Raw genomic sequence first — 11950 nt, 5'->3', positions numbered from 1 at the left:
AACCGGGCTACATTACAATATAAGGGAACCAAAGACACGATAATTCGTGTATCGAGTGTCAAGTATCGAGATCTCTGCCAAAGCGGCCCAATTAGGAGAAAATACGCTGAAATTCCCGACTTCGCACTGACCTACCAGTGGGGGAGGTTTCGGCACTAAAGTCACTAGAATGAAAATTTGAACGTAATTTTCTGCAGTAATAGGTTAATGACAGGCCATTTACCACCAAATTAACGAAAACGTGGCCTTAAGACTACTACTTTATTACCGCTATCGTGAGCGCTCACAAGACGCACATTTTCGGCTCAATACAATGTTTCATAATACTTTCGCCAATTGCAATGGCCCTGCAGGTCAACATCTAGTGACGATACTTAATGAAGACGATGGTACGACAGCTTGACGACGACTGCGTGACCACAAAGGCATGGCGATTACCGCACGACGACGGTACAGCGTGACGAAAGCGTGACTGCGAAGGCGTGCACGACAACGGAATGACGACAATGCGACAACGCTGGAACGTCGACGACCGTATGACGACGGCGGCGTGACAACAATGGGAAGATGGTGCTGGAATAACGATGACAAAACCATCACTGCGGCGTGACCACGGCGGCACGACAACGAACGGTATGTCGACAAAGGCGTGACTTCGATGCAGTGGCGACAATCGCGCGGGGACGATCCAGTGGCTACGTCGTCGGGATGAAGGCAGCGGCATGGCGACATTTGGATGACGACTCTGGAACATTGACGACTATATGACGACTATATGACGACTATATGACGACGACTGTGTGACGACGATGGGAAGACGATGCTGGAATGACAAAGACAGAATGGCGATGGTGAAACAACTACGGCGGCGTGACGACCACTGCATGATGAATACGCAGTAACCACAATGGCATCGCGGCAATCGAATGACGGCGAAACAACGCAATGAGGATGAGAGAGTGAAGACGGCAGAACGATGGCGACGGTACCCGCCGCAGTGGTTGCTTAGTGGCTATGGTGTTCGGCTGCTAAGCACGAGGTCGAGGGACCGAATCCCGGCCACGGCGGCCGCATTTCGATGGCGAAATGCGAAAACGCCCGAGTGCACGTTAAAGAACCACAGATGGTCGAAATTATTCCGGAGTCCCTCATTGCGGAGCTCTTCATAGCCAGATCGTGGTTTTGACACGTAAAGCCCCATAATTTTTTTGATGGTGTAACAACCAAAGAATGATCGCATTGGGATCAAGGCGATGAAATGACGACGGCGGCGTAGATGATGGCGCTTTTCTTTTTTTCATGAGTTGCCGTTCGAGCCACCTCGCTTTGCACTAGATGCGGTGTCGGATTGCACTATATGCCTGGTACCTGGCATGGTACCTGGCCTGGTACCTGGGTTTCTGGGTTTCGAAGATGGCCGTGCGGACCGAAATGTCTGCAGCGTCGAGTTACTCGTTAAGGTTATCTCGTTACGCATTCGCAACCACCGCGAAGCGCGCCTCTATTACGTCCAAGATCTCTGTGACGTAGAAGTGTGACGTAAAATGAAGTTTCCCGTCGCGCTTCCTTATGCCACAATCTTTTTACACTTCACACTCTTTCGCAACTTCCGATCGAACCAATAGTCAATGTAGCGGTAGGGGGCAATGACCGAACGTTTTATCGTCAGGTGTAATGGTGCGCCATCTTGCGCCTTGCTAGATCACAGATGGGTTCCACCGTGAGCCACGCCAGTTATGTCGGCCGACATGGCCATTCTTTTTTAAATTAAATTGTGGGGTTTTACGTGCCAAAACCACTTTCTGATTATGAGGCACGCCGTAGTGGAGGACTCCGGAAATTTCGACCACCTGGGGTTCTTTAACGTGCACCTAAATCTAAGCACACGGGTGTTTTCGCATTTCGCCCCCATCGAAATGCGGCCGCCGTCATTCTTTTTAAGTGTAGAAACGCGGAACTAGACTTTATGACGATGTCCTTCAAGTCTCCAGCGTGTAAATATTTCTACCGTAAAGTTTGTAACTAAGAAGTAAATTAATGTAATTTCTTTAATTAGCGAATTAATTGCTTTGGCTTTTGATGTCCTTTCTGGCTGGTAATTCATACGTACTCATGTGGTTCGAGTAAATAATGTAGGCTACTTTTTTTTGTATTAGAATTCAAATGAACCCACAGCATTTATTTTTATACATAATCTTATTCTAATTTCAGAACACCACTGAAAGTTCGCGTAAAGGCAGTATTTTTATTCTTCTGGTAACAGAAAAAAAAATTGCAATTAAAATTTCCCCAACACCAAGCATTGATATCACGTCAAACTTTACGAGGTTGGAGACATAACCACGTAACCACAAAACGTGCGTGCTGATACATTTTCAAGACCGTACATATACAATCGTCATACAGCCTCTCTATACGTCAACGTACTACATGCATGCACTGCGCGCGTCAGAAAGCACAAATACAGGCGTTCCCGCTGAATTCAACCCGACTCCCCCGATATACTGTGTCTGCCAGCTAACGTTAGCCAAGCCGTTCAACGACAACAACAACAGAAGAATGATTTAAAGAACGCCCTGCAAGAAACAATTGTAAGACTTACTGTGTTCGGTCGTAAGAAGTCTCCAGACCGAAAACGTATCTTAAACGTCTTTTAAAAAATCGTATCTTGCACTGTGTTTCGATTTTTTTTTAACAGTTTGGCTAAAGTTAGCCGAGTCACCCTACATACTCCATTGCTGCATGACAGCCAGGGCAGTCGGCTACGTTTCACGCGTAGCGCCCAGCGATGGATGGATGTTATGAGCGTCCCCTTTGGAACGGGGCGGTGGATTGTGCCACCAAGCTCTTGCTACTATGCTGCCTAATATCCTACCTAGGTTAACCAATGAAAAAAGAAAAAAAAAACACTGTGAACTACCACGTCCAAACTTTCTGATCCCCTATTGCGAACTGTGCTTTTGTACGTCTCCGTCTTTTGTCGTTTCCCTACTTTTCTTCCACCACTGTGAATGCGCTGTGGATGCTATAGAGAGACCTCTGGCGGTAGCTGCACTCGCAGTAAGGGAATCTTATTTGGTGTATTTTGCCAGTAATTATGTGACGCTGGAACGCGAGTTCACAAGGCTTTTTTTTTTTTTTGTTCGTAAGTGTTCTTCTCCATTGGCCGGTCACCTTCGCTAATGATATGTCAAGCGTAAGGATTGGCTGGAAACCTTCTCTTGCAAACAGTTGTACAATAAAAGCCTTTTTTTTTCAAATACAGGACCTGCTCCTTATTTGGACTGTAAGTAATAAACGAAAACAGGTTCCAATCCTTTAAAAAAAGGGAAACAACTGTGCAATGCGGCTTTTAATACGTTGTTTTACGTCATTTTGCTTTTCGTTGGTACATTTTCCGGGTTTTACCGAGGAGGTCCTAAAAAAAGCTTTAAAAGAAAGAATTGTTGCAGTGGCAGCACCAAGGAGGTTAAAAAAAAACTTCTGGACGAGATTATCTCTCAAAGGTGAAGCCGGCCACCTCCATCTTACCCAAGGGAATCGATTAAGGTTGGCATTTGGCGGAGAATAAGAAGCGTTTTCTTCACGTTTCCAATGACTCTCACAAGGCCAGCTTTGCCGTACAGATGCTTCCCGATGTTCCTGTCGGTGTCGCTGGTTTTAGGATGAAGCTTGAAAGTCTTGGCAACTTGTATTGGAGATCAGAGTGTCACTACTCAGCCTATGGCAATATTTTAGCCCCAAACAACATTCTATTATTTCTCAATAAGTCTAAAATATAAATTACCAGATCAAGAGTAGTTAAACTGAGACTGTTCTCCTTGAAGTTAAGCACGCTTTCAAGGGTGAAGTAGAGGCAAACGCAGGTAATACCTCCGTAGGTATTACCTCCGTAGGTAATAATGTGCGAGGGCTGCCACTCCAGAATTTTTTTATAACCTGCTTGGGCAGCACCCGCAGTTTCTAACCAGCACGGGTGAATCCAGAATTCTCCGCTATTCGCTAACATTTCCTTCTTTTTTCGTGCTTATGGTAAGATGGCAGTCTTCCGGCTTCACTTTTGAAACGTCATCTCCACTCCAGCATTTTTTTAAAAACCTATTTGCGTTTTTCATTGCCTGCACGTGCCTGCCCCTCTCACGCACTTGACCACGAAACGCGCGGATACATTTTGATGACCAAACTTCTTTCGCATCGGGGCGTTCCGGTGAAGCCGACAGAAACGGGCGGGTCCAGTCGGCTTGTCGCGCTGGAATCGGCCTGTCGAGTGAACGCAAACGATAAGCCGGCCGGAGCTCAACGAGCTTCCGAGTCGGGTTGACCCACACCGACCCGTCTGCAGCGCGCACGAAAAACGCGGACGGGTCGGACGTGCCATCCAGCGATGAAGACTTGCGCGAAACCGCCGAGACGTCAGCGTTCTTGTGCAGACGCAGCGGGGAATGGTTATTGGGATAAGGCAGAGGCAAGCATTGTACAGTGCAGCCTCATTGGAACGATAAGAACCGCGAAATATAACTGCTGCAGACGGCCTTTCGAACGCGTCGACGTGTCGATTCGTCGCTGCGTGCCGCCGTCTTCCAGGCTCGTAGTGGGCGAGTGGATTTAAACGCGGTCACGTCGGAGTCGGTCGGCCCGACTTCTGACCCTACTCGATCGAGTCGGCTTCGCGTAAACGTAGCCTGTGTAACGGAGCATGGACAATTTGGAACGTCGTTCCAGGGTAGACCTCTACGCGAACGTGACGGCAACAGAACGCCCGCGTACCGCCCGTGTGGACAGACAGTGAAAGTAAAGGAGTCCTACGATCCATTTCGAATGCAGAATTTCAACTCACCGAGCACGGCGCGTCCGTTGCAGTCCCTGGCCGATGCCTTCTTCTTCTCCTGCTGCATGCGCCACGAGGATCCTTGCTCGAGACTGGCCAACGCACGAGGAACAAGGCGCTTTCAGTCGTCATCGTCGTCTTCTTCCACTCGCCCAAGCGAACATTCCGCCGGTGATAATACGTCGTCAACAATACGCACACCACTGATTTGTTCGTTACTTTAATTGCCTCATGTATACTTTGCATATCTCTTCACAGCTTGGGAAGAAAATGGTTGATGCTAAAAAGCAAAGGAAGAAGGCAGCTTCGCAAGGAGGGCAAAGCGCTGAACGCAATAGCAAGGTTCAGCGTTCGGCTGGAATACCTCGGACGGTGTTGTAACCATAGAGTTCCCTATGCGCATTTGCGATATGTTGGGGCTGCGACGCAGCGCGCAAAGCAACTACTGTTTGTCAGCGGGAACAGCGCCCTCTCAGCTATACTTATGATTGATTGATTGATTGATTGATTGATTGATTGATTGATTGATTGATTGATTGATTGATTGATTGATTGATTGATTGATTGATTGATTGATTGAAAACTTTATTATTCCACCGAGCTGGGGTGCCCGCCTCTTAATCTACACGTAGGTAGGGGGGGACGACGAAGCAGTCCCCGCGCGTTGAGGACGGTGAGCGTTTACGGCCTCAACGGCCAGGCGGATTGCTCGACGCTGGTCGCCTTCAGCCTCACTCTGGAGCAAGGCCTCCCAGGCTTCTCTACTGTCAACGTTTTCCTTGGCCCCTGGGGAGCCAGCACACTCCCATATTATATGGTCTAGCGTACCTTTTGGCTTACAAATTTTGCAGAGGGCGTCGTTATAGTCCCTCGTCTGTGTTAAGTAGATCCAATGTGGTGATGTATAATTGTTTCCCTGGAGGCGTTGTCAAATACTACTTATGACGCAGCGACTCACGGCGCTGACGTCATCAGGAGAGTCGCCAGTGACTTTGTTGGCGTCTCATCACGATGGTGTACGGGACGAGACCGACCGTTACGCGTCGGTCAGTATAGCAGTCCCGGTGAAATATTCGACAACGCCGTACCAGGGTCCTAACATGGAAGGACTCTGGCCGTACTGATGTTTAGTGTCCGTCCCGCTCGCACCAGTCTTGGTCTATCCCCCTTTGTGGGTACGAGCTATAAAGGAGGATCATCACCATCATAATCGCCAGTGCAAACATCAAAGCGACTCAGTGGGAGCCGCATTCTGTAACGATTCGCTTTCCGAACAGTTCGCTTTGCGAGCACACGATTGGTCTCCGTCTGGATGACGTCATAGCCACGAAGAGGGGGGGGGGGGGGGGTGTCGCCCGCGTATTGCATTGACGTCACGCACACGTCAGTCATTTCGAAACCGAATCCGTCGTCTGCTACGAAGCGAACTGGCGCGAACTGGCGCGAACTGCTTCGGTTTGATCCGAAGGCGCAGTGTGCCGTGTGCAGAGCCTGCGCATACCTGCGCAGTGCCTGCGCACGACGGTCGCGCCGGCCGCGGAAGGCACGATGCCGGCGTGGCTTCCCCACCGAGACGCGACTGATCGGAGCGTTGCGCTACGCGGACGGCGCGAACATGCCTCGAGCCTTTGCATAGTTGCTATCGCGATAAAAAGAAAAAAGATATTGCGCACTCAACGCACATGCTGGAATCAATGTGAGGCGCGAAGCGATTAATTAAATGCTATACGACTTGATCAACGCGATGCGCACAGTTTTGTTTATTGTCGTGTTATGTATAGCGTGTAATTTCGTAGAATGTTTGTGTTTGTATTCATGTACCGCAATGGTCGCAACTTTAATGTCCTGCAATTTCTATAGTTTTCATGCAATTTCGTCCAGTTTCTTGCAATTTCTACACCGCTGAAATTTATGCGCGCACACTATAGTGTTCATGCTGAACAGCTTCGTTTCTTCTCCTTTTTTTTTATTTCTTGTGTAGTGTGCTCAAAGTTGGCTCTAAGCTGGCCCCAAGGAATGTTTGGACGCGTGCACATAGCCCATCATATGGCCTTTGCACTGGTCTGACCCTGGATATAATTCTGCAAAAATACCTAGGGACTTTAGTCTGAGCGGAGCAGTGTCTAGTTATAAATGTGCGTCATCTTTTCTTTGGACGCTGACAAATGGCGTTATGGTTTTCCTTCGGTCCCGCCTCTGGTCCATCGACGAGCTAGGTGCGGTGGCCGCAACGCTAAACCTTGCTGTCCTTTCTTATTCTTCGCCTTCGGGCGAAACTTACTGTTATTATTGAATATTGGATGAAACCACATGTGGAATCCCTGCTATACTATACGACCGTCACTCTAACCAGCGCGTGTTATCTCGCGTTTGATTACCATCGAGACCTATACCGCTACACACATATTTAGAGAACTTTTCGCCACGGCTTGTCGAAAGCCACTCCGCCAGACCTTGGGAAATTTTTCATCGTAGCTGTCACATCGGCGTTCGTTATACCGAGGTAAACAAAAATGTCCCGCGCGATACTGGCCGACCGACCAAACGGCCGACGCGAGTCCGTTCTTGGCTAGCTAGGCAAACAAAGCTTCAATATAGAAAGGTCAATGTGACTCGCGAAGCATTTCTACAGCAACGCAACACATTGAGGAAATAAGAAATCGCAAATTCCAAACGCAAACATTTCTAATATATTTCCATAACGCGCAAGAACATAATACAAAACATAACGCAAAACGCCCCGAGGTGCGGCCGGCAGCTTTCCCAGTCACTTTCTATGGGCGCACGATGCACGGGCCTCGCCGGAACTCGACATGGTCCAGCTTTACCCAAAATAGAAGAAAGCGGGCCCACGCCCGGCGGTCGACGTGGCGATGCCGTTTCGCCCCCAACTTGAGGGTCGGAGTCGTCCCGGCAGAGGTCGTCCCATGCCGCAGTTCCTCTGCGGCGCGGCTGCCGGAGGAGCCGACGTCTCAACGCCGCCGACTTTTCGCCTTCACGCCTCCGCGCGTCACCGTCGGTCGAGACCCGGAACCATCTATATTGAGCCTCGGCTCTCGACCGTCGCTGCACCTGAACTAGAGGAGCTGCCGGAGTAGCAGAACGCGTAGAACCACGGGCGACGCGCCGATCGTTCGGAATCCCGGTGACGGCGGGCAATGGCGGCGTCGCTCGGGGACGAGCACGGTCCTCGACGACTCCTTCCGGCAAGCGTCCTCGTTGGGCGGTTCCTCGACGGCGGACGGAGCGTAGACGTCGGTCGGCGGGGCTTCGTCTGCCGCTCTTCTGGTCTTCCGCGCGGCCTTCGTACGCGGACACCTAGCGGACGACGCCGTGTCGCACCGACGACGCATATGTTGGCCCCGGTTGGTTTCGGTATCGACGACGTCTTCGGAAGTCGGCGCTGGCGTTCCTGGCGTTCGCTTGGCATCGCGCGCCGGTTGTGCTGCTCCGGAGCCGTCATCGAGGCGGTGGGAGCCCGCTGCCGATTCGACCACATCTGGTCTTCTCTGGCGGGCGGCGTCTCCTAGCTGGCACTCTCGCTTGGCGACGGCAAGAATTCTTTCGCTGCGGCGTTCGAGTGCGACCTTGCTCGGGGAGACGTCCTTCTTCGACCGCTGCCCTTATCGGGAGACTGCCCAGGGCGTGGGTCGTCGAGAGCACGAAATGGAACGACCGTCAACGGCTCTCGTGTCCGCGTGCGTGCGCACGTACGCTTACGCACGTGCAACAGCGACAACCGCCTTTCATTTTTCTTTTTCAGCACGGTGACCTAGTGCGTGGTCGAGGACAAATATTACATTTAGGCTTTTTTTTTTACTTCATTTATAAGCGCAATATTCTTCGGTTCCCAAATTGTCACGGTGGTAAAGCGCATTGTTCATTCAATTGTTCATTCATTTAAGACACCATGGGCGCCGACTACGCGGAGGCTCCGAGGTCCGAGCCCCTCCGAAGTTTTCCGGTGCCCAGGCTTTGACTCCCCCACTTGGCGGCAATGCCGAAGGCTATACAACTCAAGTCTGCAGTGAAGCCGCACCCACGCCCTCATAATCGTCAGCCACTGTTCCTCCGCGAGGCTGCAAGTAGTTCGTGCTTCAAACTTTCCCTGTTACCTAAACAAGGCGGTAACCACAGAAATAAGATTATAAGCGCGTGATTTTGTACCTTTTCATTATTCTATTTTAAGGGAATGGTGAAAGCCTAATTCTTTGTTCAACTGAAACAAAACGCTTGCTTCGCTGCAACTATTTATTGTCAGGTTTCAGTTCAATTTGCTGTGAAGTTTCACGATTAAAACGGGGTCAGCAGTGAAATGAACTGTACTGTAGACTTTTGAAGAGTGAAATGCTCAGACCGCATACACTTTGTCCATGTCTGACCGCGCGGGATTGTTACTCAGGCAGCCAATCACAGAAGCCAACAAAATCGCCGTCATGTGACCATTTCAAAATGGCGTCGTACTTGATACTTCCGGAGCGTCTGCTGTTCCTGAAGAGTCTTTTCGTAGACGGAAGCGATGAGGTGTGCAACAGACACAGACAAAGTGTATGGAGTCTGAGCTTTTCACTCTTCAAAAGTCGGCGGCACAGTTCATTTCACTGCTTACCCCATTTTACTCGTGAAACTTCACTGCTAACTTAAATGAAACTTGACAATAAATAGTTGCAGCAAAGCATGCGTTTTATTTCAGTTCAATAAAGAATTAGGCTTTCACCGTTCCACCATAGTAGACGAGTGAAAACGTACAAAATTACATGCTTATTTATAATTTCATTTTTTTGGTTACCGCCTTATTTAGGTAACAGGAAAAGTTTGAAGTCCGAACTATTTGCAGCCTCGCAGAGGAACAGTGGCTGGCGGTTGTGAGGGCGTGGGCGGGGCTTCACTGCAGACTCGAGTTGTATCCGCCAGTTCACACCTCTTAATGTGCTTTGTTAAACGCATGTAGCAGAGAGTTGTTCACAGCTTCTGTGTATGAACACTCATTAGCATGGTGTCGCTTACGGCAAAGCCGTCTTTTCTTTTTTCACACGCCCCATTTTTCGTACACGCCCCCTCTACACTGGCAAGTGTAGCTATGCTATGAGTGACGTCACAGTAGCGAGCGTTCAGCCGCAGAAACTGAACAATGCTTCTATTCATACGTATAGGGAAAAAGGTCGAGCGGTGTGAACTGGCTATGAGCACATGCATGATCCAATTTCTAGCTTTCCCCTCAGGGTTGCTACTGAGCACTGGGGTGCAGTTCGGCCACAACTCCCGTGCTCCACTTACTTTTGTCCACACCTGTACATTACTTGTTTAAGCAGCACCATGAAACACTGTCAGCGCCAGTAATCAAAACGTATTCATGCAGATAGCCGTGCCTGTACAACCTCACCAAAGTACTCGCTGTTTTATCACCGTGAGCGAATAGCAGACTCGGCGGCGTCTTGGTTGCATCTACCGAAAAGACCAAGAACAACTTCAGCTAATGAGTCATGTTAATGTTTTAAGCCGGCAGGAATGGGTAGCACCAATTCCATTATGACAATACTGTGTGACTCTGAACAATCCTGGTCGTGCCAGAACATTGGCATTCAAGGCATGAAAATATGTTTGCCAAATCGCACACCAGGAATGAAGCGCCAGGACACTAGTTAGAAATAAACAAAATGGGTCTATGTTTTATTCCTTAACAATGCACTAAACGAAAAGTGGAACAGTGGAAGCACCCAAGGGTTGTGTCTATACCCCGGGACATTTTCAGATACTAAGTCGTTTCCCATAGAAAGCACAGTGTCGTGCGATGATGTCGTGACAAGGCAGCTGCAACGAGCATCAACATCACAATGACAACATTTTCATCGCGATACATGCCACAGCACTGCTATACGGGGCTGGTCGTCGCGACTTTCCCCTGACGTTGCTTGTTTCTCCCCACATTTCCTTTCCGGAAGGTCTAGCCTATGCGTCAATCCGATCTTGAGACTTGTTCTCACAAGTCGGCTGGCGACAGGAGGGCTGCCCGCGAAGGTCAACCTTCGGTCGCCTCTTACTTGTGCCCCTGCTTTATGTGGGTGATGTCGAACTCTTTGTCGGCGATGTTGAGCATCAGCGAGCTGGCGTTCAGGTATACTCGGTTCTGGGACTGCGCTATGGTGCGCGCGATGTTCTGCGCGGCGCGTATCTTGCGCAGCTTCAGATATCCCGGGTTTTTCGAGATCGCATCGCCCAGCATCTTCGCCGCCTCGGCCTCACCTTCGGCGTGGACGATCTTCTGCTGCCGCTCCTGCTTCGCCTGCTCTACGGTAAATTGGGCCCGCTGCGCCTCTTGCTGGGCGACCTGCTTCGCTTCGACGGCCGCAGCGTACTCCTTACCGAAGCTCAGCTCGGTGATCGAGACGTCGTCCATGATGATGTTGAAGTCTCGGGCGCGTTCGGTGAGCTCCTTGCGGACGAGCAGGGAGACCTGCTGCCGCTGCGTGATGAGCTGCGATGCGTTGAACTTGGCGACGACGCTCTTGAGCACCTCGTTGCAGATGGACGGCAGGACGCGCTCGTCGTAGTCGGTGCCCAGCATGCGGTACACGGTGGGCAGCTCGGCGGCGTCGGGACGAGCCAGCACACGTAGCGAGATGTTGACCATCTGAAGGTCCTTGCTGCCCGTCGGGGACGAGATCTTGCGCGGCCGCGAGCGAATGTCGTAGATGATGGGGTACTGTATCCACGGGATGCGGAAGTGTAAACCCTCGGTGAACACATCATTCTGAATGCCGCCGATGCGGCTGAAGATGATGGCACGGTGACCGCCGTCGACGGTGAACACGGACTGGGTGGCCGCGTACCCCAGACCAGCGGTGGCCGCTATGAGCTTGATGCCTAGGCCTAGCCCCTTCGGCGCGCCACCGCCGCCCTTGCCCAGCTTGCTGGCCATGTCTTTGAACTGCTGAGCCATGTCGGTCAACGACTGATGCCTGCGATGCCCGTGCGGCTAAGGAGACACCTAGATGATGCAACAAAAATTGTTCGCCGACTCGTCTACGGGCCGCCGCGCACAGAGAAACTCACGTGTGGACCCGGCGTTGGTTATCAGGCCTGCACAGTCGCTTTCAAAAAGTAGGCAACTTGGCTCCAGAG

At 50.6% G+C, this 11950-nt stretch overlaps 1 protein-coding gene across 1 annotated transcript; it reads right to left on the bottom strand.

Moving 5' to 3' along the window:
• Nucleotides 1-10470: 10470 nt before the first annotated feature.
• Phb2 (prohibitin 2) lies at nucleotides 10471-11919 on the bottom strand. The gene has a single exon (XM_050168229.3). It carries the CDS (start codon nucleotides 11766-11768, stop codon nucleotides 10866-10868), a length of 903 nt encoding a protein of 300 aa, XP_050024186.1. The 5' UTR covers nucleotides 11769-11919; the 3' UTR covers nucleotides 10471-10865.
• Between the last annotated feature and the right edge of the window lie 31 nt (nucleotides 11920-11950).

The sequence above is a fragment of the Dermacentor andersoni genome, chromosome 11 (genome assembly GCF_023375885.2).
Source record: "Dermacentor andersoni chromosome 11, qqDerAnde1_hic_scaffold, whole genome shotgun sequence".
In the NCBI taxonomy this organism is placed as follows: Eukaryota; Metazoa; Arthropoda; class Arachnida; order Ixodida; family Ixodidae; genus Dermacentor; species Dermacentor andersoni.
Note: the sequence above shows the minus strand (reverse complement) of the source record. Positions and strands in the feature narration are given on the sequence as shown.